General features: G+C 42.8%; 2 protein-coding genes across 2 annotated transcripts; one reads left to right on the top strand and one right to left on the bottom strand.

Moving 5' to 3' along the window:
• The first annotated feature begins 5255 nt into the window (after window positions 1-5255).
• LOC109751365 (serine/threonine-protein kinase RIPK) lies at window positions 5256-7865 on the top strand. Its single transcript, XM_020310261.4, has 3 exons — window positions 5256-5966; window positions 6049-6185; window positions 6975-7865. The coding sequence occupies exons 1-3, from the start codon at window positions 5405-5407 to the stop codon at window positions 7671-7673; spliced, it is 1398 nt and encodes a 465-aa protein (XP_020165850.1). The 5' UTR covers window positions 5256-5404; the 3' UTR covers window positions 7674-7865.
• A 151-nt stretch (window positions 7866-8016) lies between these two features.
• Window positions 8017-25308, bottom strand: LOC109751364 (protein OPAQUE1). The gene is made up of 38 exons (XM_020310260.4): window positions 24956-25308; window positions 23685-23834; window positions 22888-23033; window positions 22655-22811; window positions 22445-22503; window positions 22090-22246; window positions 20599-20748; window positions 20312-20448; window positions 19478-19624; window positions 19306-19407; window positions 18914-18971; window positions 18684-18785; window positions 17490-17527; window positions 17279-17405; window positions 17036-17209; window positions 16731-16862; window positions 16148-16257; window positions 15336-15396; window positions 14902-15079; window positions 14344-14549; window positions 13890-14009; window positions 13190-13288; window positions 12656-12877; window positions 11897-12036; window positions 11685-11772; window positions 11465-11515; window positions 11290-11376; window positions 10959-11129; window positions 10711-10857; window positions 10239-10391; window positions 10018-10149; window positions 9841-9911; window positions 9367-9466; window positions 9094-9150; window positions 8947-9003; window positions 8786-8866; window positions 8622-8704; window positions 8017-8476 (listed from the first exon to the last, which is right to left on the bottom strand). Exons 1-38 carry the CDS (start codon window positions 25076-25078, stop codon window positions 8356-8358), a joined length of 4494 nt encoding a protein of 1497 aa, XP_020165849.1. The 5' UTR covers window positions 25079-25308; the 3' UTR covers window positions 8017-8355.
• Between the last annotated feature and the right edge of the window lie 2050 nt (window positions 25309-27358).

Raw genomic sequence — 27358 nt, 5'->3', positions numbered from 1 at the left:
TGAATGAATCGGCCGCTTCTCGTCTCGTCTCGGTAGTTAATTAGAATGTCCTGACGACTTGTTTGTTTCGAGGGAACAACTAGTGCTAGTACACGCAGTAGAGCATACCAAATCGATCGGGTGATGAAAAGTTGCATGACCGGAAAAGGCAAATCTTTGCGTGAGCACTGGATCAAAATTTCGACGGTGCTAGAACAGAAAAAGACCAATCGAAAGACACATTCAAATCTTTAACAAGTTCGGCCTGATAAACATACCGTACATGCAGTTGAGCTTTATCTAGCACGCTAAGTAATCTTAGATATGTTTTGCTTACTCAGGCCAACTCCAATGCGCCTTGACTTTAAAGTTCTGCCATTCCGTCATAAGGTGGCAATGTTGTGACTCCGTGATAGCATCCACGGGATAGCTAGCAGGAGCCGCATGCTTCAGCTGAAGCAGCTCGGTGGAAGCCACGCTGCTTCTCCGCTGAGATGGCGGTGTAGCTTCGGGGGCAGTTTCGGCATGTCGATTGCCGTCTCGTTCCTCTAGCGCTTGAACCCTTTCGTGCAGCTTCTGAATTTGGATCTGCTCCATTTTTTTCCTCCTCTCCTGGCTTTTGTAACCGCTCGCGTCCGGAAAACCAGCCTTCCACGGAACGGAGCCTGGCGTGACTCGTGTCCGTCCAGGGTGCTCAGGATTTCCGAGGACCATTGTGAGCTCGTCGTTCTCTCTGTCTGGAACGAACGTCCCTTCCTGCGCTGCATCGATATATTGCTGAATCTTCTTGACTGGTATTCTCAAAAGCTCGTTCGTCCAAACGCACCTCCCTGATACAGGGTCCAAGGTTCCGCCAGCCCCGAAGAACTAAGTCCGGCAACGGTCTGTCCAGTTCATTGTCTGTGGTTCGATCCCTTTTTCAAGCAGATCATTCTCAGCCTTGGCCCACTCAGCCCAGTACTTTCTCTCGATTTTTCTCCACTGCGACCCGTCAGCGGGTGCTCCCAACTTCTCGTCTTTCTTACGGTCATCACTGTGCCATCGCATCAACTTGGCATGCTCTTCGTTTCTGAACAGACGTTTCAACCGTGGTATTATAGGAGCATACCACATCACCTTCGCAGGAACCCTCTTCCTGGGGGGCTCGCCGTCAACATCACCAGGGTCATCTCGTCTGATCTTATACCGCAATGCACCGCATACCGGGCATGCGTTCAGATCCTTGTACGCACCGCGGTAGAGGATGCAGTCATTAGGGCATACATGTATCTTCTGCACCTCCAATCCTAGAGGGCATACGACCTTCTTTGCTGCGTATGTACTGTCGGGCAATTCGTTATCCTTTGGAAGCTTCTTCTTCAATATTTTCAATAGCTTCTCAAATCCTTTGTCAGGCACAGCATTCTCTGCTTTCCACTGCAGCAATTCCAGTACGGTACCGAGCTTTGTGTTGCCATCTTCGCAATTGGGGTACAACCCTTTTTTGTGATCCTCTAACATGCGATCGAACTTCAGCTTCTCCTTTTGACTTTCGCATTGCGTCCTTGCATCGACAATGACCCGGCGGAGATCATTATCATCGGGCACTGGTTCCTCTTGATCTTCAGCAGCTTCCCCCCTTGCAGCATCATTGGGCACATCGTCTGGTTCCTCTTGATCTTCAGCAGCTTCCCCCGTTGCAGCATCACCGTATTCAGGGGGCACATAGTTGTCATCGTCCTCTTCTTCTTCCCCGTCTTCCATCATAACCCCTATTTCTCCGTGCCTCGTCCAAACATTATAGTTTGGCATGAAACCCTTGTAAAGTAGGTGGGTGTGAAGGATTTTCCGGTCAGAGTAAGACTTCGTATTCCCACATATAGGGCATGGACAACACATAAAACCATTCTGCTTGTTTGCCTCAGCCACTTCGAGAAAAGCATGCACGCCCTTAATGTACTCGGAGGTGTGTCTGTCACCGTACATCCATTGTCGGTTCATCTGCGTGCATTATATATAATTAAGTGTGTCAAAAACCATTACAGAACATCATGAATAGATAATTAAGTGACCAAATTAATAGAAGTTCATCATCACATTAAAACCAAAGTACATACATAGTTCTCATCTAACAACATATATATAGCTCTCCAGAGCATCTAATTAATTAAACCATACATTGAAACTATGTAAAACATTTCAATGCGAAAACAAATGCGATCATAATCGCAACCAAGGTAACAATTGATCCAACGGCATAATGATACCAAGCCTCGGTATGAATGGCATATTTTCTAATCTTCAAGCGCATTGCATCCATCTTGATCTTGTGATCATCGACGACATCCGCAACATGCAACTCCAATATCATCTTCTCCTCCTCAATTTTTTTTATTTTTTCCTTCAAGTAATTGTTTTCTTCTTCAACTAAATTTAACCTCTCGACAATAGGGTCGGTTAGAATTTCCGGTTCAACCACCTCCTAGATGAATAAAATCTATGTCACGTTGGTCGGTATATTTGTCATAAACAATAAATGAACCAAATAGTTATAAAAAATAATATATACCACATCCGAATCATAGACAGGACGAGGGCCGACGGGGGCGGATACCAAAACCATCGCACTATGTAATAAGAAGGAATAATAAAAGTAACAAAATTAGACAAGTAACTATCTAAAGTAAGAATTTTTTTCCTTTCAGAAAGAAGATAAGAACAAGTGGCTCACCACGGTGGTGCTGGCGACGAGATCGGCGCGGGCGATCGACGGCGGTGCAGACGGGGACGGGACGTGACGGACCGCTAAATCTAGACAAATCTCGGGGAAAATGGAGCTCGGAGGTCGAGTTTCGAGAGGAGAAAGATTAACTAGTGTGGCTCAGACATTTCATCGAACACCTCATGTGCATAGGAGGTGAGCTAGAGCACCCAAATGCCCTCCCCTCGCCGACCAGAAAAAACAGAGCACTGTGGAGTGCTCTGCTGTGGCGATGGGGTATATATAGGGAACTCTTTGGTCCCGGTTCGTGGCACCAACCGGGACCAAAGGCCTTTGGTCCCGGTTGGTGCCACGAACCGGGACCAATGCCCCCTTTCGTCCCGGTTGGTGGCACCAACCGGGACCAAAGGCCTTGTGCTGCCCCGCGTCAAAAGTTTAGTCCCACCTCGCTAGTTGAGAGGACTCGAGAGTGGTTTATAAGCGCTGCTGCGCCCACCCTCTCGAGCTCCACTCAACTGCAGGCTTTCGGGCCTAACCGTTTTCTTTGCCTGTGGGGCCTACTGGGCCTTCTGCGGGCCTGAATCCTGGCCCACGGATGGGTTTCAAGTCGTATTCAGGCCGTGGTGGCTCAGTAGGTGGCATAATTTTTTTCTCTGTTTTTTGTTTTCTCTTTTGCTTTATTTGTTTTGTTTTGTTTCTACTTACAACAAAAAACTTATTTATTTTATTTCTAATTACTTATGTATTTTACTTTAATTATTTTATTTTTATTTATTTTACTGCTGCTATTTTTATTTGTTTTACTGCTGCTATTTTTATTTAATTTATTAAGGTTTATTTATTTTAGTTACTATAGTTTATTTTATTTTATATTATTAAGGTTTATTTATTTTTATTTACTATAAAAAATGAACATAAATGCACCTATAGAGAAAATTCAACCTAAATTCATAATAAATTTCTATGAAATTCAAAGAAATTTACTGTGAATTCAGGTCAAATTCCCTGTATAAGGGCATCTATTTTCACTTTGAGAGGAGCTCAACAAGGCAGAGAGGGACGGGCTTATAAACTGGTGTGAGCGCCCTTCGGTTGGCGAGGTGGGACTAAACACTGGCCGCAACTAGGACCAGCCCTTTAGTTCCGGTTTATGGTATGAACCGGGACTAAAGGGTGGTGGGCCAGGAGCGTGGCCCATTGGTCCCGGTTTGTCCCACCAACCGGGACCAAAGGGTCCGGACGAACTGGGACCAATGCCCCCACGAGGCCCGGCAGGCCCCTGGCCGCACGAACCGGGACCAATGCTCACATTAGTCCCGGTTCGTGACTGAACCGGGACTAATGTGAATATTGCCCTGTGACCAAAGCCCAGTTTTCTACTAATGAGCAGGCACCATACGATAGCATTTTCTTTCCTTACGATCTCAGAAAAGGGATCGGGTTCCATTATCAGAAGGCAACAGAGCAGAAAGCATAAAAATAAAAGGCATCCTGGTGCAAAACGATAGAAGAGGCTAATCAGCTGAACCTAGGAAAGCAAAGTTTCAACAGAACCATACATACTACTTCCTCCATCCCAAAAAACAAGTAGTAGTATCTCAATTTTAGTATGTACAACTTCAATACCTAATTAAGTCCCCTTCCTCTCTTTAGAAAGGTATATATGTTGTCGAAATCCCTGTAGTCGTTGAGAATTAATTATAAGAACAGAAACGTTCCTACGTACGTACGCGGGCGCGAACTGGTCTTGTCAGTCAGAGAAGCCTCTTGAGAATGGTGGGTGGGTGCGTCGCCATCTTACCTTGGCCATGACACGACGATGCAGAGCTATAGCTAGCATAGCAAAACACCTTAGCATAGTATGTAGCCGGCCAAACGCTTCCTTTCCAAAAGCGAGAGTTCCCACCCGCACCCTGACACCGACACGTAACAACGCGGCCATTTTCTTCCATCATCATCATCAAACTACTCGTATTAAAACTGTTAATTTCTCCGTCTCAAATGCTAGCTAAAGGTGGCCGTTCCTCAACGGCTCCGTTGAACTGACGTTGCCAGTTACCTCAGCAGCTACTCCAAGATGCAGTGTTAAAAATGGCTACAGTGTGCATTACAGCGCGACACGTACATACAACATCCTTGTCATATATACATACTGGCCGATTGTACAACATATTTCGACCACGAAATTGCAGTATACTTGCACGGCCAAGAAGTACACGAGCTAGAGTCCACACGCGTCCTTGTCATACGTACACACGTCGGACGCCGGCCAGCAGCCAGCTGCGTTCCGGATCATTTTTTCCTACAGCTAGCGATCGAGCTAGTCGCATTCACCTCTAACCCAAGCCAGCACACAACACCCAACTCGCCGGAGCAATCTCACCATCAACGTCACCGGCCGCGCAAACCACGCAGATGCGTTTTACCGCGCCGCGTTGCTCCGGCCAGGTCAAACCGTCGGACCCTTCCGTTTACACCCGCGCCTGGGCTACCTCCCCCGTGACCACGACCCGATCCTCCATCCATGGCTCCATCCGACCAACCCAAAACCACGCTATATATGCGCGCACGCGCCCCACCCACCCTCCACACCGCACCTCGACCCATCTTGTCAACCCATCATCCACTCCCATCGATTCCCATTCCAACAAACCAGAGGAAGAATCCAGTTCGTTGCACTCGACCGATCGCCAAGGAAGGAACCACTCGACCTCCATCGGCACCATGAGGGCGTTCCTGAAGGGCTGCTTCTACCCGCGCGGCGGCGCCACGGACCCGGCGGCGGTGGCGGACGGCGACGAGGCGACCACGGCCACGGCCAAGGCCACGGCGCCGCCGAGGGCGTCCACCAAGAAACCCAAGAAGAAGTCGATGCGGCGGGCGCCGAGCGCGACGGCGCGGCTGCGGACGCTCTCCTTCGACGACCTGTCCCGCACGCTGGCCTCGTCGGGGATGCACGCCTTCACCGTCGCCGAGCTGCGGGCCGCCACGCGCAACTTCTCCGGCAGCCACTTCATCGGGGAGGGCGGGTTCGGGCCGGTCTACAAGGGCTTCCTCGACGACAAGGTGGTGCCGGGGATGCAGCCGCAGCACGTGGCCGTCAAGTACCTGGACGCCGAGGGCCCCCAGGGCCACCGCGAGTGGCTCGCCGAGGTCGTCTACCTCGGCATGCAGCTCAGCCACCCGCACCTGGTGAAGCTCGTCGGCTACTGCTACCAGGAGCACCACCGCATGCTGGTGTACGAGTACATGGCCCGCGGCAGCCTCGAGCACCACCTCTTCAAGAGTAAGAATTCGTCCACATACAGTTCTTCGATGATTGATCACGCCGACATGGTTACTGATCTTGGATGATTTTTGTTGCGCAGATCTGCTGGCGAGCTTGCCGTGGGCGACGAGGCTGAAGATCGCGGTGGGGGCGGCCAAGGGGCTGGCGTTCCTGCACGAGGCGGAGACGCCGGTCATCTACCGGGACTTCAAGGCCTCCAACATCCTGCTCGAATCGGTCAGTGCTCCTCCACCATCCCTACCAACTCCGGCGGGCATATCATATCCCGTTCATACCTCCATACCTCCTTTCCTCTGTACACGCACGCACGACTAGTTCGTCGGTGCCTCCCAGCAGATACGATTTGATATGACGACCATCTGCGTCTGCGCGCGTACGTGCCAGCACGTTTTAAAACTGGCTCGTTGGCCGATCTCTGTCGGTTTAGTTTCTCTAATGATGATGTCTCAGAGACTTTGATCCGTTGAACGAGCAAAGCCCTAGACTTAATCTCTATGGTAGTGTATATACTTAATTACTGTTAGCCACTAACAACCACAAATTTGAATATGCGTAGAACCAGTAGCCTTTTTTCCCGGTCGAATTGTCTATGCCTCGGACGGGATCAGACAAGCATAAATGTTGCTGTCATTGTGAGGAGGCAGGAAACGTGCCCTCGAGGATGATACAAAATTGGCCAGTTGGTCTGTTCTTAAGTCTCCTAGGCTAGGCTATATTAGCACCAGCTAGAACGCACAAGCTGTAGCCTGTAGGAGCTAGCCGGCTAACATAGTCGCACCTGTCTAAATCAACCACACGTAGCCAGTATACATCTAGTACGATCACCTAACACAGCCACTTTACTTGGCACTCCAGATAACCACGTAGAAATGTCAACAAATACACAACAATTCGGTACACTTCCACCTAAAACAACCGTGCATGCAATTCACGTGTATATTACTATTAACCAGTACACGTCGATCGACCGGTGATTCTGACTGTGTGTGCGCCTATGTATTGCAGGACTACACGGCGAAGCTGTCGGACTTCGGGCTGGCGAAGGAGGGCCCGTCGGGGGACGACACGCACGTGTCGACGCGCGTCATGGGCACGCACGGCTACGCGGCGCCGGAGTACATCCTCACGGGCCACCTCACGGCGAGGAGCGACGTGTACAGCTTCGGGGTGGTGCTGCTGGAGCTGCTCACGGGCCGTCGGAGCGTCGACAAGCGCCGCCGCGGCCGCGAGCAGAACCTCGTCGACTGGGCCCGGCCCTACCTGCGGCGGCCGGACAAGCTGCACCGCGTCATGGACCCCAGCCTCGAGGGCAGCTACTCCGCCGAGGCCGCCGCCAAGGCCGCCACGGTGGCGTACAACTGCCTGCACAGCGTGCCCAAGAACCGCCCCACCATGCGCGAGGTCGTCGACTCGCTCGAGCCGCTCATGCGCATGTCCCGCGACGTGCCCGCCGGGCTGTTCGTCTACACCGCGCCGTCGGAGCCGTCGCCGGCGGCCAAGGTCGTCGCCGACAAGGCCGATAAGGCCGCGGAGGCCGGCGAGGAGGCCAAGGACGGCGGCGCTAGCGCAGCGGCGGCGGCGGCCAGGAAGAAGTGCCAGCGCTCGGCCGTGAACGCCGAGAGCGCGGCGCCGAAGTACGCGAGCTCGGTGGCGGGGAACGAGAGCCGGGGCTCGCCGAGGCAGAGAAGGGACAGAGGGGCGTGAGCAACGACGCCACGCGTGAGTTCGTGTGTGCGTGAGTTCTTTTTTTGTCCAAATTGTTCAAAGTGTACATAATTGAAAGAACCAGGATGTGTAATCTGTTGGTTGATTTATTTTTATTTTCTTTTCTTGGTGATTGTATTTGTATCACACAAGAGCAAAAGGTGTTAGTAGAGAATTTTTTCCAGGCCAAAACTATGGTGTTCTTTCTTGATTAAGACGTTCCTTTCAAAAAACGAATCATCTGCAGCTGATTGTTTGGTACAGGGACTAAAACAAGTTCAACCACTCCCATAGCTAATGCTTTCAACTACCAACACTTTTCCGGAGATTAGAACGCATCTGGTTACGAGTGCGAAACATGTTCTGCACCAAACAGGACATTTTGCCACAGATGTTAATCAATTTCGGGCAACTGCTTAGCATTTTCTACAGTATTCTTTGTACAACATAGATAGCCAAGACAACTGGACACCCACGAAGCCAGGGCCGTTCGGCGTCTAGCAACAATTGTTGCTTTGGAACTGCATACCTATTCACCCCTCTTCCACCCTAGATCAAATTTGCTCTAGAAACCTAAACAACAGTACAACATTGCTGAAGGGGTGCAACCCCATAAAAATCTGGGGATTAACTGATCTTCACGGCAGCACAAACCTCGTTGTTCTATTACACAGGGAGTGGGTCATGATGCCGTCAGTAGAAACTGCGCAGATGGATAGTGATGAAGCGATTCCGGCAGCTCCACATCCGCATAATCTATTGCTGGGATGGCGATTGACAAATCCTCGGTCGAAAACGGTATACTGCACCAAGCAAGCATCAAATGTAAGTACAAAATCAGCAACCACTTAAAACATATTCCACTTTTGACAAACAAAAACACGGAAGTTCGAAAGGTGCATTTTCTACAGTGTGCTAAGCGGTAACTAACAAGAAAATCACAGCTACCTTAGATCATCATCCAACAAAAAGGAATTTGACGCGAGGTTCTGAGTATCTTTGTTGACCATCTCCCGCATTGCGGCAACAACCTGTAAAACCGTAACATTTTCAAGACAAATAACGCAAGACAAAATCTAAAAGACGAAAGGTCCAAAGCTAAAAGTGCATACCTCATTTGATATTCCCTGGGTATTGTACTTGTCGTCCCAGTACATTGAGCATATCCGGTAGATTTGCCTAAGGCTCAAGGACTACACGTGAAAAGGGGCTGGTTATAGTCTGCAACAAAATGATGGCTAACAGCAAAAACAGAAGCTGTACACAGTCTTACCGGGCAGAGATCTTGACTGATCTCCTCAAGTGTCTTCTTCCTTTTTTGGTGTATAACCTACATTATGTAATCAGTGAGAAATACCCCAAGGCATAGAAGATGCAACAGAAATGACTCGGAGAAAGTGCATCTTGCACAAGCAATTACCAAAAATCCGACAGCTTGTCTAATATAATTAAGCTCATGCCAAGAAGTTCCTGCAAACTAAAAGTAAAACGGATAATAAATTTGTGAAGAACAGAACAGAAAATAAGTAGCCACACAGAAAATAAGTAGCCACACAGAAAGATATAACAGGAAAAATGGAACAATATTATTGGACATGAAACGAGCGGAACCAGATTGTCAGGGTTTCTCGTAGTCCACTTCCTGAATTATATGCCAACCAGACAAGCAGAATGTAGTACTAGCACAACTTACCTCCTCAGAGACATCAGTAATCCATTTCTCCAGCAATGACAGTCCAGCTTTAACATATTCTCCATTGGAGAATGTACAACATTCACGCCGAAGAAGAAGACTGATGGCACAAAAAAATTGTTAGTATGACTGAAAGTGAAGTAGAATCTCATTATTCTGCTGGTCCCTTATCTGTACCATACTGACAAAGCATTTTCTGAAGTGTCAGTGTCCCATTACCTACAATTTTTTAACCCAAAGAATCCTATTTGTTCCGTCACATATAGACCCTTTCCTCAACCCAGAATTATAGCTACAGTGATCTATTCGCAAATAAAAGGAACAAGATTTTACCATTCGTTGAAGAGTTGTATTGTTTGTCAACTAATCTTAGAGGATCACTGTTGCAACACATGGCACTGGCTATCATGTGTGTTGCTTGCATATTATTAAGACACAGATACCAAGTACTCAAATTATAATAGAAGGAACTACCTGTTGAAAAGTTGTATGTTGACGAAGGAGAATAACTGAGTGATGAGCTTACGTATAAAGAACGATGGCACCTGCAGCACAAACATATAAGGTTACTAGAATCACTTGGATAAAGCTATCAAATCCTTTCTAGTGGAGAGTTGTGCCAAAATAAGAAGAGTTAAATGAAAAGCTTACATGATTTTCACGCAGAGTATCCATAAGCAAATTTAGGAAACTGACAATGTTGTCCCAATGGGAGTTCGATGGCTGTTGAGCACTAACCCCTGGTGCTTTGGGAGCTTTTCCAGGGCGTGTTGATTTTGGAGCCTGACGTGCAATTTTTCAAAGGATACAAAAATGATCCAGTTGTACAATGCTGTCTGTAGCCAAATCACAAAAGAGAGGAAGGTATATACCTGAATGCAAAGACTGAGAAGAGGTGATATTTCCTTTTTTAGATTATCCCTTAGCTGCCCAAATATCTTTTCGACACATGCTGTTAGCTGCTGTTTGAATAGTATGGCTGGATACCTAGCATCCACTTGTGCAGTATCACCACGCCCTGCAAGCTATTGAAGCAATCTCAGTGTCAGGGAGAAAGAACGTTATTATTCTATTTTTACAGAGATTTGCAAGAAAAACTACAAAGATTGACTAGTTTAGTAGTGCTAACATTTACGTACAATATTTATGACTGTGGTTATGCATCACTTGATATCTATGTTTCCATGTGTAATTTAAGAAAGCGTACCCATGATTTTGCAAATTATATGTAATCTATATTCTTGCATAACTGTGACCATACCCAAATAACACTCAGTTCCAAAAGGATTCTTCAGCATATACTAGCTTTCAGAGCAAAATTGACTGGCAAGCTCAGTTCCTTACTTGGGCTAACTTCCCACCTAGCCCTCCAGCAGAGCGGCGAGATGGTGTACCAAAAAATCCATTTGACCGTAGATTCTTCTGCAGAAGGCACAGCAGTGCAGAAGTATTGGACAACCAATAAGGTAATCTACCATCTGCTTCCTTTGCCTGGAATAGGAACAAAAATAAGAATATTAAACCTATTGGCTTCCACAAATGAAATGTCTGGTGCGAATAGCAAAACGAATGGGGGCTTCGAACGATTTTACCTTAAGAACATCGTTTATGGCTTCAATTACATGATCAAAAATAGCAGTCCTCTCTGATTCAAAAGCACGCCAATGTAGAAGGCATCTGTAGATGATACATGCAGCAACTGGTTTGCCATCCTTGAACCCTAAATTTTCCTTTATGCAACTTAACAGGATTTCATGGTTTCCCTGCAAGAAACAATACCATCACTAAAATACCTCAGAACTAAATTCTTACATGAATACCACAGAGTCCTGAACAAACTATAAGCAATCTTATCTCTGAAGGCATCAACTGAATTCCATATGAAAAGAAGAACAGTCAGATTAAGAACAGTGCTGAATTCACCTCATGCCTTTCAACAGGCAACCTTGCCCTCCTTGACCCAGTACTATGTTGAATAGGAGACGGATATTTTGTTGGTGGTGGAGTTTCCTACAATTTTACGTTTGACAGTTTCAAGCAGTTAGAAAAAGAGTATAAAACACTGGAGGTATCCAACTTGAATCAAAAGAAATCTTACAAATGTGCGCTTCTGCTCGCTGTTCGTAAGACCAGTCGAGTTAGCAAATTTCTGTATTCAGGGAAACAAGTCAGTTAACTAACCAAAATGACAATGCAGCTAGGTTAGTACTCAAACTTACCGTTACAAATATCACTAAGAAAAATAGAGGTGCTGGGACAAAAATAGCGGTGTGACAAATACAAGGCATGAAAATTAGAGTGAGCATAAAGGAAAGAACCTCAGGCAGCGGTTTTGGAGTAATGCTAAATGCCTTTTGCCTTAGAACATGATTTTCATTTTCCAAGTTCGTAAGTTTCTCCTGCAATCTGAATGCAGGAAGGCTAACTGTTAGATACTAACACTAAGCAAAAGAAATAACGCTAAAAAACCATAGATGCATGGATCATTCCAGAATCCTGCAGTTATTTATATGCGGAAGGGAAAACATACTTATCCAAATTTTGCTGGAGGCGGGTGCATTTTCCCTCCACATCTTTCAGTTTCTCCATCGTATCATCACTATTTTTACGAGCTGTGCTAAGTTCATTTTCCAATAATGAATTCTTCTCCGATAATGATTCGACTATGTTCTGTGGAAGCAAGAGAGAACTGCTTCAGCGGAAGTAACTAATTAACAATCAGCAGAAGCATCAATGCTAGCATCAGTCAACAAGTCCCAAAAGGTCACTATAATTCATATTCAAAAGAGGGAATGACAAAGCATATAGAACATTTAACGGAAAAACTATAACAGCAAAGCATAAAACCATAGTAGTTCCATGAATGACCCTTAGAATGAACCATGATATGTATGGAAAAAAATACTACCTCTGTTCACTTTTATAAGACGTTTTAGACATTCAGACGCTGTCCAAAACAGTACAAAGCAAGCTGTCTGAAACGTCTTATAAAAACAAACAGAGGGAGTACGAGTTAAGATCATGCACAGTGGCTAAAGTATTCAAGAACTTGAAATTTTTCACAAGAATGCATGAAGTACACCAGTTAGTTCGTATGAAGTAATTAAAGTATTCAAGAACTTGAAATTTTTCACAAGAATGCATGAAGTAACCTAAGAAGCAAACTGAAAGTAATCGAGAACTTGAAATCTTTCACAAGAATGCATGAAGTAACCTAAGAAGCAAACTGAAAATGGAGGCAAACCAAACATATTTATGATAACATATTAAAATAGAGGAGACTTCAAACCTTTAGATTAGAGTTCTCATTTTCTTCTTCTGCTTTCAGAATCTTGTTACTGCGCAACATAGATATCTCTCTCAAAGAATCATCCAATTGCCTCTGGAGAATTAGATTTTTGTCATGTTCACTCCGGGCAGATAATTTAGCTGCAGCACATTCTGCGCTTAATGTTTCGATTATTTTGTCCCGCTTTGATATCTCCACCAACTTTGTTTCCTCACCAGCAGCCTACATTTGAAAATCCATGCGTCAAGGAGCAAAAATTCACTATCATCGGAACCAAAATAAAGGAAAACTATCACAAACTCTGAACGCTGTCACACCTGCTGATTCATTTACATTCATACAACATCAAATGCAGGATAACAACCATAGCAGAAATGTTCAGAAAACCAACGAATTTGCATATGCAAAAAATATTTGTCCTTGTACTGGCAGGAACAAGCATAACTGTCTCAAGTCTACGACATGCAGGGTAGCACATGCAAAATAAAGGAATCGCATTAAACACAAAAGCAATGAAGGCAGAGAGAAACATACCCGCATTCTCCTTTCCAGAGTAAGTCTTAAAGTAAGATCATCCAACTTTTTCTCAAGCTTATTCTTCGCCTCCCGGAGTGCACCAGCTTCATTTGCAGTCTGAAGAAGTAATCATAGCATAAGAATACTCCCGATGGACGCCAATAAAACAAAGACGTTACACAAGCTCAGGAATTACAGACAGTACTATTCACAGAAGAAATCAGAGATAACATTAGATTGGAATGCTTTTGTTTTAGGTGTATATGGTTGTTAGGACCGGCTCTAAATATAAACAACATTAATCAGAAAAGGTGGTAGGCTCCCTCTCAACCTCGGCGACTTAGCCGGCCTACCCACATTCCTCAGAGTCATACACATGTCTTCAAATGACCGAGTTTAGACATGAAAACTCACAAGAAAACAGCTTTCAAAAGACCCTCGCTTCTTGGACTTAACCTGGCCCTCAAGATCTTAGCCATGTCTAATTAGGATTTCAGACTAAACCGCACAGCCGCTGCTTGACATGGTGCTGATAGGTGGCTCCCTCAAACGAGTCGACAATAACAAAGGAAATTGCGTGGTGTTTTAGGAAAAGAACTAGATCTTCAAAATACTTAAACTGGGTACAGCAAATCATTGTTATTTTCAGTACTGCTAGAAACATGCCAATTAATTATTAGGCCATAAATAAATTACAGAATTGCAACCAGAAAAATACCATTCTGAGCTTCCTTAGCTCCCTTCTTGCAAGCTTTTGTCTCCAAGCACACTGAATTGCTATAGTGGCTTGCTTGTAATGCTGGAAAAGCATGGCAACCTTCCGTTTTCTCCAGAAGGACTACGAAGTGGCAACAAGAAACTCATGTCACATAAATTCAATAATACAAAGTGCTACCTCTTATAAGCAAGCGATGACATCACTGCAGTATAACATCCAGTACCTTCCTAATACTCCAATTAATCTAGAGGTAGATGGCCAAAAATATTAACATGCTTATAATGTAGAGGATCTTACGAGTTAAATTTTCAACTAATTGCTTGCTAGCATGGCAATTGTCCCCAGATAATCAAGTTATCTTCTACTAAGATGGTATACTTGCTTTAAGTTTGTTTGCTTTCTTGCACAGTGTGCATACGTGTCTGTGGTGTGGGGAGGGGAAGATGAGGTGAACCTGTATCACTAACGCAGCCTTCTGCTCCCTGATGGCTGAGAAATAGCGGCGAGCAATAAACCCTCGAATACAAGACTGGATAAGCAGAGCTGCTGAACATGCTTCATGGTAATTCCGCTGTAACAGTAACCTTCTTGCATACTTCTGAAGAATTATGGCAGCCGCTGTTTCTCTTCTGATCTTATACATTTTCCTTGCAAAACAACCTGCAGTATCCTTCGAAAATTAACACAGTTCATACAAAATGCTTTCAGACCTACCAGATAAGATTCTTGTAATTTGCAGGCCATGAACTTACTAGGCACAAGAGTACGGAGCATAATTACTTATCAACATTCAAGAATAGAAAGATAAAAAAACTATGCGTGCCAGCAAACTATTTCTATGCCTAGTCAGTGGTCACAAAAATTTATCACTAATGAAGTTTGATATCTTAAGACATCGTTTCTTCTATTTAGGCCGATTGCATGAAACTGTATATGTTTATCTGAATTCAGATTGCAGGTTGGCGCCGTACAAGATAATAAACATAGCGATTGATTAAGGAGACATATTTACCTCTACAATATGCTTGTAGTGAAATTGAAGCCTTCTTTGTTTTCACAAACTCTTTGCGGGCAGCGAATGTTCTGAAACAACTTTGAATGCGCCGTGCAGCATTGTCCAAAACCTCAGCACGACGCACATCTAGTATCGCGATTTGACCGGCTCTAAGGAAGACCTTATTTCTACCAAGCTATCAGGGAAACAAAAGTGTCAAATTCTTATTTTCTAAACTTGAGCTGATTTATTAGTAAACTATCAATTGATACTTCAAAAGGGAACAGAATGAGTGTGCTGAAAAATGCAAGGGCACTTTTTGGAAATTACATAATCAATTAGAAAAGCACAAATGAAGAGTAATGGCCAGACTGTGTGAATATGTTAATCATTAATATCATAAAAATATAAGGAAATGGAAATAATATAATATTATCAGGCAAGAAGCTTACTTGAAAATTGTCAAGCTTCATTTTTTCAAGAACTGCCTCTGTCAATGCCCTTTCATCATGACTGCATAATTGTTCATATTTATCAAATAATTGACTCTCGGTTATGCAAACAGCCTGGATAAACTCACCGCTTTTTCACAGGGCTTCTCATAAACTACTAAAATTGTGGGCGCTATAACTAACATGATGAGACAGTATGTAAATCAAAGTTGGCAATTTAGCATGGGATGAGCAAACAAGCATGTTGGCAGCCATTTGAGATGGCATGGAGTAGTTAATCTGCCTATGCTACATGCTGATTCATATAGACTATAATAAAGCACCGAATTATTCCACAAACAAAATAAATTAACAGAAGCTATGCAAGAATTGGCTTCACCTACAATGAGTTGTAACTGACAAGGGCATATTGTATCAAAATGGCACCACGAATGGCTTAACTACCAGAAAAAACAATTGTCTTCGACAAATTACAGATTTAAACTCATAAGATAAAGATTGTCCGTAAGGAACACGGCCATCTACAGTCACAGATAGCAAAACAGTGTGTTGTTTATCAAAGCAAAATTATATCATATTCAGCACAGGCACAAAGAATCTGTTCAAACTAAAACAGTTGAACAAACACTCTGTTACAAAAAATGTGCCCAAATGAATCGAATGCTCTGTACTTCTGGTCAAGATCGCAAACCCCATTAGCATTTAGCGCAAAAGGAGAGGTTTTATTGTTTACAAAGCGGTGCAGCCAACATTGCACATTGTGAAGCAATCAACTTGAACCAAATTAGTTGCATAGTGCATATATTAGGTACCTTCCGAACATCAACTCAGGAACTAGGACTCCAAACCGATCAACAAATTCAGCATATGTCCTTCTGGTCGGATAGCCAGCAAGACTAATGCGAACAGCCTCTAAAACACCCTGCGCCACCACCAAATTACAATCTTAGGGAAAATATCACCAATAGATCATGCATGTATCAACAGATGGTAGTAAAACAGCATCATTTGAGTAGGCTCGTGATCTATATCTTGAAAGGGCATTATAGAGCACAATCACTTGATGATAAATAATTGTCAACTTTTAAGTGATCTCACATATGTGGTTCCAGATACATGCTTGAGATTGTAGGCCTCCTCAAGTCATATGCAGGTATGATGTAGTTACAAGATGAACTAGTGAGTTTGGAAAAGGTTGGCATAGCAGTAACAAAGAATTTGGCATAAGATTGATCCATCTATTGCGAAATGTATGAATTAAAGCAGATATAATCAGCATTAAGTCAGGCGTCAAACAGCTAAAACATTTTTATGTGGAAAGATGCACCTATAACAAAAACAATGAGGAAAGACAAAAAGAAATACACTATTTATGCTTAAGGTGGAAATTCTTACTCCGCAGCGAAGTTGGTGCAAGACACTTTGATTTTCAAAAAGCTGAGGTCGATTAACAGAATTAGGCTTCACACAGCGAACATAGTGAGGTTCTGTCGAGCTCAGCGTTTCCATGAGGGCTTGAAGTTGTTGCTATAAAACAGTGAATATAACGTACCAGTCAGAAGAGTCGAAATTTTGTAGGCTTGTAGCTTGGTGCACATAAATTGACAAGGCATAGCAACCAGATGAAAAAAAATCATAGCAGATACGCATATTACAAAGGCCAAACTTAAAACAAAATCAATTGAGCTTTGTATTGGTACCTTAAATCGGGAAGCAACTGATGAGAACTTGTACGACGATCTTAATGACTCTTCTGGCAAAGAACTAAAAAGTCCAGAAACAAGTGAACATCTTGAAGATGATAAAAGATTGCAGTGCTCTGCAACAATATAATCCCGGTTCTTCTCCAGAAAAGAATCTGTTTGATACGTCACCTACAAATGGTGGATTCTATCATAGTCAACACATGAAAAAATAATCAAATAATCTGGCTGGTGGCTTACCTTGCCAGCATAGTGAGAGATGGTAAAATCTGTTTCTGAGAACTTGGTCTTCTCAAGCCTAGGATGGGAAGACAAGTTTCTGAACATCTTTGATGCAAAGGTTGCGTGAGTAGATTTTGGAAACATGCTGCAAAATCAAAGGATAACTCAGAATAGGAATTTGCTTGTATAAGTATAGAACTTTCATGGATAAATAAAACCAAGTATTTACCAAGCCTCATCCAGCAGTGCAATAATTCCAATAGGTTTCTGTTTGGAGAATATATGATAGAATTAGTCTCAGATGAGCACAAGGTAGCATGTTATCCAGATCAAACAAGGGGCAGAAAGATGATGGCAAAGCAGTATTTCAAACCATTCCAAATATCAATTATTGAAAGCCAGTGGATGCAAAAGAAGCAACGCCTAACGTAAGCATGCACAACTACCAACGAAAACATACATACTGTTTATACTTTATACATTAAAAAACTCTGTATTTATTACCTGCACCTGTTAGTAATAATATTGCAGATATTAACAGCTTGCAGAATGAATATATTTAACAACCTTTTAGGAAACAGCGGCATTTCAGTAACACACACTTAAGTCACCTTCGCATTATCATCCATTATACCGGGTATTGACCACATGATCAATGATGCTATTTATTCCATGAGCAAAGACTTTACAGCCTACGTAGTTCAACCCCGATAATATTCATTGGCCAGAATAAAAATAAACACACCAAAATCTTGGGAGGATGGAATGCATGCTGTACACAAAAAGTGTTACATGATAGATACTCCCTCCGTTCCAAATAGATGACCCAGCTTTATACTAACTTTGTACTAAAGTTAGTATAAAGCTGGGTCATCTATTTTGGAACGGAGGGAGTACATGATTATTTCCATCACCACAAACCTAAATCCAGGGAAGTGAGGGTACTATGAGTGATTTCAATATAATTAGATGGTGATGAGGACATTTGATGTCAGGTCAATACTTGCAATTAGCAAACAGGCAGCGTGTAACATCAAAAAAGTGAGACCAACCAGGGACCCTTGGTGTCTTTTTATAGAAAGAAGACAACCTGAGGCGCCATGCGGAAGGTAAGATTCGAACATGGGTGAGCAGCATGCACACTTGCACTTCTAACAACACTCAGTTGTCAAACGTCGTCAGTACACTGATGCTCGAGGCATAAAAGAGGTCACTCAATACTTGACATAATAACTTGTAAAAAGGTCACTCAATCCAAGTGCAAACAACTAAACACAAGGTAATAATCTAACCACCTAAAACTGAGAATATGATAAGAAAGTCAACAAAATAAGAAATCTAGCACGCTAAATCAAAATATAAAATGTGCATTGAACAACGACCACTTCTCATTAACTAAACTTAGTAACGGCAATGAAACAACCTTTTCGATCAAATCCAACATATCTTGATTGTCAATGAATTCAATGTAGCTCCAATTAATTTTCTCGCTTTTGTACTCCTCCTGCTCCATCTTGAATACGTGCTGAGGAAACACACGTGTAGCATTTGATGTTAACGAAAACAAGTGAATTAAGTATGCAAGGGCACAGTATGTTGCCAACTTGTCATCCATTAAAGAGACGTCATTCTACATCTGGCACTGGAACATACCTCATTAAAATGTTGCTGAAGCTTTTCATTGGCAAAGTTGATGCAAAACTGCTCAAAGCTACAGACATAAATGAAAAAGGAATACCGTTTAAGAACCAGACAGGAGGGCAAATTCAATATTTAATGCGACCGCTGGTGGCTAATTATTGCATGTTTTTACCAACATTTTCCAAAGTAGATAGTTATAATATGTGCAAAACACAGAATAACTAAGCAGAAAGAGATTCTGAACCAAAATAATAATTCTGTGAAAAGATTGGCAGTCAGATGAGAACAGACAATAAATACCATCTTAAATACACATAAATGCCAAACTGTTAAAAAATGCTTAGAGCAAACAAACTATACTATATAAGTGATTAACGTTCATATCAGCTCGGCTATTTAAAGACCTGTTGTGTTTGAAGCTTTCAAAGCCGTAGATATCCAGAACACCGATTTGTGCCTTGGAATCAACATCTTGACCAATAGACTTGTTAATATTCTCAACAAGCCTGAAAACATAAAAAATGTGTTAGCATATGCAAGCATACAAACTTATCGAACAAGGCCGAGAGAAAATACCAGTCAAATAGTCTTGCATATATAGTCTTTGATAGAGCATCACGATTAGCCGCTGCTGCAGCACAATCTAATTCTTTTATAATTATTCCTTCATTGGTGTGTATAGACCGGGTACATAAAGATGAGACCAACAGATCTGGATCGCACCTAATTCAAATAGCAAAGTGATACTATAAACAACGATTTTAATTAAAAGAAAGATATAGAAAGGTAGTTTCCTTCAGGTCCAGAATATGACACAATTACTGCTACGCAAAAAGCATAAGATTCATGGTAACCAATAATGTTACGCAAGTAACAGAACATTGCATGGAAGGGAATATGAGATATATTTGTGCATACGTTAAGATTCATTGATGCAAACGTTCGACGCATTCTCATTAAACTGTGGTTCATTCAACCTTCTACAGAACTGGTGTGAGAGCTAAAACAACAATGGTAGGTAGTTTAATATACTTCACTGATTGTAGATTCAGTCTTCACCAAGGAATATATGTTATGCACAGTTACCAGAGAGATGTCACTTACATGCAAGCACAGATAAGGAGATTCGATTCAATTGAATATAAATACATCACGTGTGATGAGAACTAAGAGTTTTAACTATTTGGATATTCCCTAACATAGGATATAAAGAGTATCCTCTGCTGGCCGGCAAAAAACTAGGGACCAATTCAGCTACATCCGTGACCTCAACGGACAGGTCACTTAAATTAAACAGTTAACGAATTTAGGACTCAATGTAATTTTCTGTGACCATGATTAGTACAGACAGATGAGGATTATGAAAACAATAGATGTGCTGCACACATGTGCCTAAAAATAAATCCATACATGAGTAGTGTAGCTGTCATTTGGAGGTGAAAATTTGATGTTGAATCTTTAATTTTCGACGAATCAGAATCCTTTCCCGGAGAAAACTCAATATTGCCAAGATGGAGAATGGCTGCCAATGTCCGAAAAATAGCATCCTGTATATAAAGTACAGCATACACATTCATTTCTTATTTTCTTACGTAAAAAAAGTCAAAGCTACTCAATATAAGTACTACAAAGTAAGCTTTCGGTTAGTATCGTATTTCCAAATTAACATCTGTATATGGACAGGTCCTGTTAGAAACCTGATCACTTCTGCTGATTCCGACAATATCCATTGCCCTTTTTGTTTTCCAGTACTCATCTTCATTATTTATCCCTTCCAATTCATATGTCTTGCTTTGATTCAAGTAATGGAAAGTGCTTGCATGCCCAAGCTTGTATAACTCCGCATCCTTCAGAAACAAGGCAAGATCAAAATTAACCTCACAGATGCATGGCTCCAACACGTGTTTTGATCGATGACAGCACAATATTCAGTATACACGAACTCTAGAATACTATCCAATTCATATTTAGTATACACAAACTCCACAATACTTCCATCCTTAGAATAGGAGTTTTGTCTCCAAATGCGCACAATGAAGCTTATTGAATATTGACCACCAATATACTAGGGAAGAATTTCAATGAGTCGCGTGAAAGTAACATTAGCATCTGTCATTAGCCATATCTATCAGCATCAATTGACACAATTCTACATCATGACCATGTCAAAGTATAAAATGAAACTTATTTTGGAAAGACGGCCATGAGAATAGCAATTTTTACATATCTCGAGCACGATCCTTCTCTTCACCAGATAAATTGCATAAGTTAGGTCAGAGAAATAGCCCAAAAGTCAGGATATCAAATTACTGATAGCCTAACATAATCCATATCAATAGACACTATTACACATCTGATGCATACCGTGGAAGTAACAGGTTTTCAATTTGTGTAGATAAAAATCATAATACAGAGCAGATACAACTTCCATACTTCTCAACCCTCCAAACATCTAAACCTCTGATTACTGTGAATTTGGCTAGTTTAAAAAACGCATATCTCGGCAACACTATACCCAAATGAAATACCAAATGATTGCAAGTCCAACAGTCTTGTGAGTATATACCATTAAATCAATAAATCGTGAAACAAGGAAACCAGGGATGAATTTGCAATCGAGTACGACTATAGAAGTTCACGCCCTTCAATCTCTACTACTTATAAAAGGGCGAGTTCCATTTCTTCTAAAGTCACCAAAGTTAGTGTACCCAGAACAACTCACACCCCACGATCTAATCCATCTAACTAAATCTAAGAGCTGGTATTGCTTCCATGGTCTGCCATCCAATCCAAGGGCTAATATTCAAGGTTCTGCCACAGCCCCACGCACGTCCTGCCCCAATCACGTAGCCACAACCTCCCTCGCACAATCATCCCCTCATTAATAGCATACCCAATATCCATGCTAGCGCTAACCAATTGATTACATCCTACCTAATATCAACATGCAATTAAGATCTTGTCAAATATTAGTTTGTAATGCAATTAATATACTGCCTAATATTAACATGCATTGCACGTGCACAATTACTAGTTATTATTGTGGGCTTGACTTTTCAGTAAAAAATATGTGGGCTTTAACAACTTCGTAAAAAATTCAGACCCACGCTACATAGCAGTGGAACTCATATAACATACACGAAGGTAACAAGTAAACAAATTGCAATAGTTGGTACTTGTGCACATACCTTCCCCGATGCACATAATTGATAAAAACAATGAAAGTTCCTTTCAGGATCAGTAATTTGCACAACACGAGATCTTTCCAGAAGATAAGTCCTAATTGCAGCTCCGGATATTCTACCACTTTTATCAAACTGAATCTCAACAAATTTTCCAAACCGGCTGCAACCAAGACGGAATTATAAGTTGATATTATATAAAGAAACTTCTAAATGGTTGAGTTTTACGAAATAGTAAAGACATGAAATGTTCTCGAACTTATTGCCACTTGGCAGTTATCAGTTATTTTCTAAGTGAAGAACACATCTGAAATATTGCACACAACTGACCCAGTATTAAACACTGGGAGAAAAGCCTCACCTCGAGTTGTCATTTCTAACTGTTTTTGCATTCCCAAATGCCTCCAAAAGTGGGTTAGACTGGAGAGAAACAAATAAAAACATTATAAGATAACGCCTTCAACATTCCCACTGTCAAATCAAATACTTCACAAAAACAAAAAATGGAATGGGTCAATGGAAAGAATATGGTTTCCAGCAATCACTGGAAATAACTTGGGGTAAAACTTACTTCGAGAACTTGTTGCTCAACTGATCGATCATCAAGAACAGCTCTGCCACCAACATATGTGAGATACCGCATGATGAGCTTAGTTGTTTCAGTCTTTCCAGCACCGCTTTCACCACTAACTAAGATTGACTGGCTCATAGAATCGTTCAGCATAGCCCTACATTTCATTAATAAATGTCAACAGTATATTATATTAACAGGGCGTCATGACTGAATCAGAATGTAGCACCCACCTGTATGATGCGTCAGCAACCGCAAAAACATGCGGACTCAATTCCCCTAACTGGACACCCTTATATTGCTCCATCATGTACTCGTTGTACAGGTGAGGCAGCCTCGTGAAAGGATTAACAGCAATCAAGATGCTTCCAGTGTATGTCTATCTCGATAAAGACAAGTGGAAAAGTTGTCATACAAAGGCTCCCGTAACTGAAGCATAAAAACAGAAGTGCACCTATTTACCAAGTCATGTCAACAAATGAAGAAGAGAAGACTCAGAAGAGATTATAGTTAATGATTAAACTTGACAAATCGGAGGAACAGGAATTCGTCCCAAGTAATTCATCACAATTTTACACACGTTAATGCCTTTCATCCTTTGCATCTTTCCATATAGAATTATATAGTAGTATATGCATGAAACATGTTTCAACATTACCATGACTGGATAAATATAATTGCCGCAAAGCCTTGGCGCAGCGGTAAAGCTTGTGACCATGAGGTCACGGTTTCGAGTCCTGGAAACAGCCTCTTGCACAAATGCAAGGAAAGGCTGCATACAAAAGACCTGAAGTGGTCGGACCCTGCACAAACGGGAGCTACGTGCACCAGGCTGCCCTTTTTTAAACACACCATCGAGATGAGAGATGACCTTCCAAAGTATCCAATTTGATGAGACGTTTTTCCTATGTGTTATATTTTTAATACTGCATATATTTCAGTTTTAGTTTCAATGGATTTAGCAGGTGCCAGATTCACGTGATAAAAGTCTTTTCCATCAAATAAAAGAAGTGCTAGTAAAACTACTTACGTATATCTCATTCAATGCATATCTTCGCTTCAGATTGTATAGAACACCCGGTTCATTAAGATAGGTCAGTTTGGTCATGTCATCGACATGGCCCCCACCGAGATTTTCATCTGTGTCCCTAGGCAGCAATTTCTCCGGTAAAACTGAAATCTGAGAACAAAAAAAAGAAAGATAAATAAACTGAACAGATAAATTTCCATCAGAATAACCAAAACCAGGTCTTTGTAAACTTGTTAGACAGGAAGACAAATCTCAAAGATACTTCTCAAATTCTGTTAAAAGTGTTGAGCAAAAAATCATAGTATAAACTAAAATCCACCACCTAGCAGATCGCGTCAACATAATCTATCTGTGGACGGGACTCAAATTCTAACCAAGTGCAAGCCCCAAACAGCTCACTAAGAGGAGGGGTTCGAAACTAATGCTACACAAATTTGTACCCATTATATGTTCTTGATAAACATTTAAAAAGGCCAAGTTACCTACAAGTGAACGGGTCGGACAATCTAATCAAAATAAAGAAAGGCATAAGATCAAAACAAACAAGCAGCATAACTCAAATGCAGCTCATACAGATAATATTCAACTGATGGCAATCCCCTGCCATCGAAATTCAAAATTGATCAGCACTAGCAATCCAGGGTAACTTGCAGAACTCCGTGTGTTCAAAAGACCATACAATTATCCAAAAGTACTCTTACTGAAGCTTGGAGCCACTTCTACCACAATATAAGTCAGGCAAGTAACAACTCCTAACAAAATTCAAATCTAAACAGTAAAGTATTTCAAATTCTGATCGAATATACAATAAACTGTAAATGCTGCAACCTACAATCCAAATTTCCGACTAGAATTATCCGCTGCACTTTCAGGACCCAGTACAAAGTCGTACCGACAAAGCTACGGATTCAAATTAAATACCCACGATAGTGGGCCTACTTCCGCCAATTTGAATTGGCTTCTCCTCACCAGCGTAATTTGCACAAAAACAACTCCAAACCATTTCAAAAACAGGAATAGTAGGCTAATTTTTTTAACAATCCTCTGAACCAAACTAACGCCGGAACTCAAAACCACTCTCCGGCAGACTCGAATCCAAAAGCACGCAAACCGGTTCCACGTAACCAGTGTCCACATCCGTAGCCACGCTCGCATCCACGAGGGAGAGAAAAAATCCAAACGGCGCAGCGCAAACTTCAACCGCACGGAATGGGGGGCGACAGCGACAGAGGCAGAGGCAGGGGAGGAGGGGGAGGAGGGATTCGCGGCACCTTCTTCCGCTGGCTGGTGAGCACGACGACGGCGCTGCGGTCCTTGGCCTCGACCACCTCGGCCTCCACCCAGCCCTCCCCCTTCTCCTCGACCCAGACCTTGGACCCCTTCCGGTAGCTCATCCCGCCGAAACCCTAGGGGGGCCGCCCGGGGGCCCTCCCAGCCCTAGGCAGGCCCTCTCGAGGCCGGCGGCGCGGGCGGCGGCGAGCGCGAGGCGCGCGAGGGGGCGGGGGCGGTTCGGGCGCCGGGCGGGAGCGGCGCGTGCCTTATCGGAGCCCCGACTAGAGCGCCGCAGGGTGGACTCGTGGGCTCATGGCGAAATTTTTGCTTTGCCTTGGCGCTTCTTCCCTCTCGTGCGCTTTCTACTAGCGGACGAAAACAGTATATCACTGGAAATCCTGGATTCTTCGGAGTGGTTTCTGAAAATGAGCCTCGCGGACGTGGCACCGGAATTTGAACTGGCCAGGGCTGGATGCGTCATTTCCGCGGACGTGGCACCGGAATTTGAACTGGCCAGGGCTGGATGCGTCATTTCCGCGTGCGTGGCAGGCGCTTTCAAGGCGGTGGGCCGGTGGTGGGGCCTACGGGCAGAGGCTGTCCTCTTGTGTGGGGCGAGGCCGCCTGGGCCCACGGAGAGGTCCGGTCGGTTCAAACCGGCCGATCTGGCCTATTTAAAAACTTTACATTTTTGAATGCGTGGTGATGTTTTCAGGTAGGTCCCTGGCGTGCTCCGTATTTAGTAACGTGTCAAGGGCGGATGCGTAAACGGCTAGGTTGCGGTGGATGGTTGTTTTTTAGAGGAACCGTGAATGTATGTGTCGTGTAAAATTTAAACAAGCTTGCGGACAAGGATAGAATCTCATTTTTCAGTTTGATCACTGTAGGATATAAATAGAGTTCTAAGAAAAATAAAATATGACTTCAATATCTATAAAACTTACTTATGTACATACATGTGCCGTCGTGTCGACCTAACCTAAAACGGCCATCAGAATACAGAAAAAAATCCTACAGTTGGCACCCGACCAAGTTTTGTCCAACGCGACAACCATATGGATAACAATGAAAATTACTAAGACGGTTTGATACTCATAATTGCATCTCGAGTCGAATGATTGGGACCATTACATTCGATTGCCGATCCTAGTTCAACAACGAAATGGTAATTATGCATGCCTTCGGCATAGTAGATACTATAAATGCAGTTCAAAGACGTAAGATGGCTTCTTTGGGAACAAAAGCTTTTAATTGGATTTTAGCGGAGCCTATAAAGCAGTGAGCTTACGCAACATTGAGCCAAACATATGTGGCGACAAAAGGAGTTTTAAGTGAACTATTGCATTAACAACTCGTGACTAAACGGTGTTACTTGAAACACGCGGCTCATTTCTCCACCGAGCTTCCTTTTCGCGCGTGCCTGCTAGAATGATTTTGTATGTTCGCCACCTCTTGTCAGCTTCTCTCGGCACACTATGGAACACTCCAGTACAATCACCTCACATGGATGGATGAGCTTGCCCGCACGCCTCACATGATGACATCTCACCACAACTATTTCAGTCCCTCTCGATCATCTCCTACCCCACCACACATTAGTCACATGTGTACCTATTTGTTTCTATTCAACTCAACTATGTGTGCATGCCACTCTACATCTAGAAAGCTCTTACAATGAGCTTGCACTCACATGACATGCATTGTCGACGATACCACCCTCTCCCCTATGTAGAAGCAATAACGTCCTAATGTATGAAATCGACACCAATGTGTAAACCCATCATTATCTCGCAACAAGAAATATGAATCATGAACCATTTTGTGATTTGGTTTCCATCACAATTTTTGTACTATGATTGGATCATGTATTTTTATTTATACTTACAATATCATTTGGATAAGAACTCGATATGAAAACATGACCTAACTAAATTTTATCCAACCATTCTAAACTACCCAAAAAACGTCAATGGAATGAGTAGCCACCTTGCACTTTGTGACTGTGCATCTGAGAAGGGTACATCGTCGCCGCATGGGTGGATGACCTCACTCAAAGTAAATAGCATAAAACTATCACATTTGGGGCTAGGGTTCCGGAAAACTACCACTTTTTCAAAATTCCCTAAAACCTGCCACAAATTTGGTTTTTGATTTCAAAAAACACCAATGACTGAACGGTTAGGTGTTAACAAGGTTTATGACGAGGAGGGTCCACTCGTAAGTGTTGACTATTAGTTGACCGTTAAGGCCCACATGTCAAAAACCCAACCTGTTAATAACAAAAAATTGGAACTTTCCCCAATCAATAAATACAATGAGAACCACCCACTGACGAGTCACTGATGACCCACAAGTATAGGGGATCTATCGTAGTCCTTTCGATAAGCAAGAGTGTCGAACCCAAC

The sequence above is a fragment of the Aegilops tauschii genome, chromosome 6, assembly GCF_002575655.3.
Source record: "Aegilops tauschii subsp. strangulata cultivar AL8/78 chromosome 6, Aet v6.0, whole genome shotgun sequence".
Taxonomy (NCBI): Eukaryota; Viridiplantae; Streptophyta; class Magnoliopsida; order Poales; family Poaceae; genus Aegilops; species Aegilops tauschii.
Note: the sequence above shows the minus strand (reverse complement) of the source record. Positions and strands in the feature narration are given on the sequence as shown.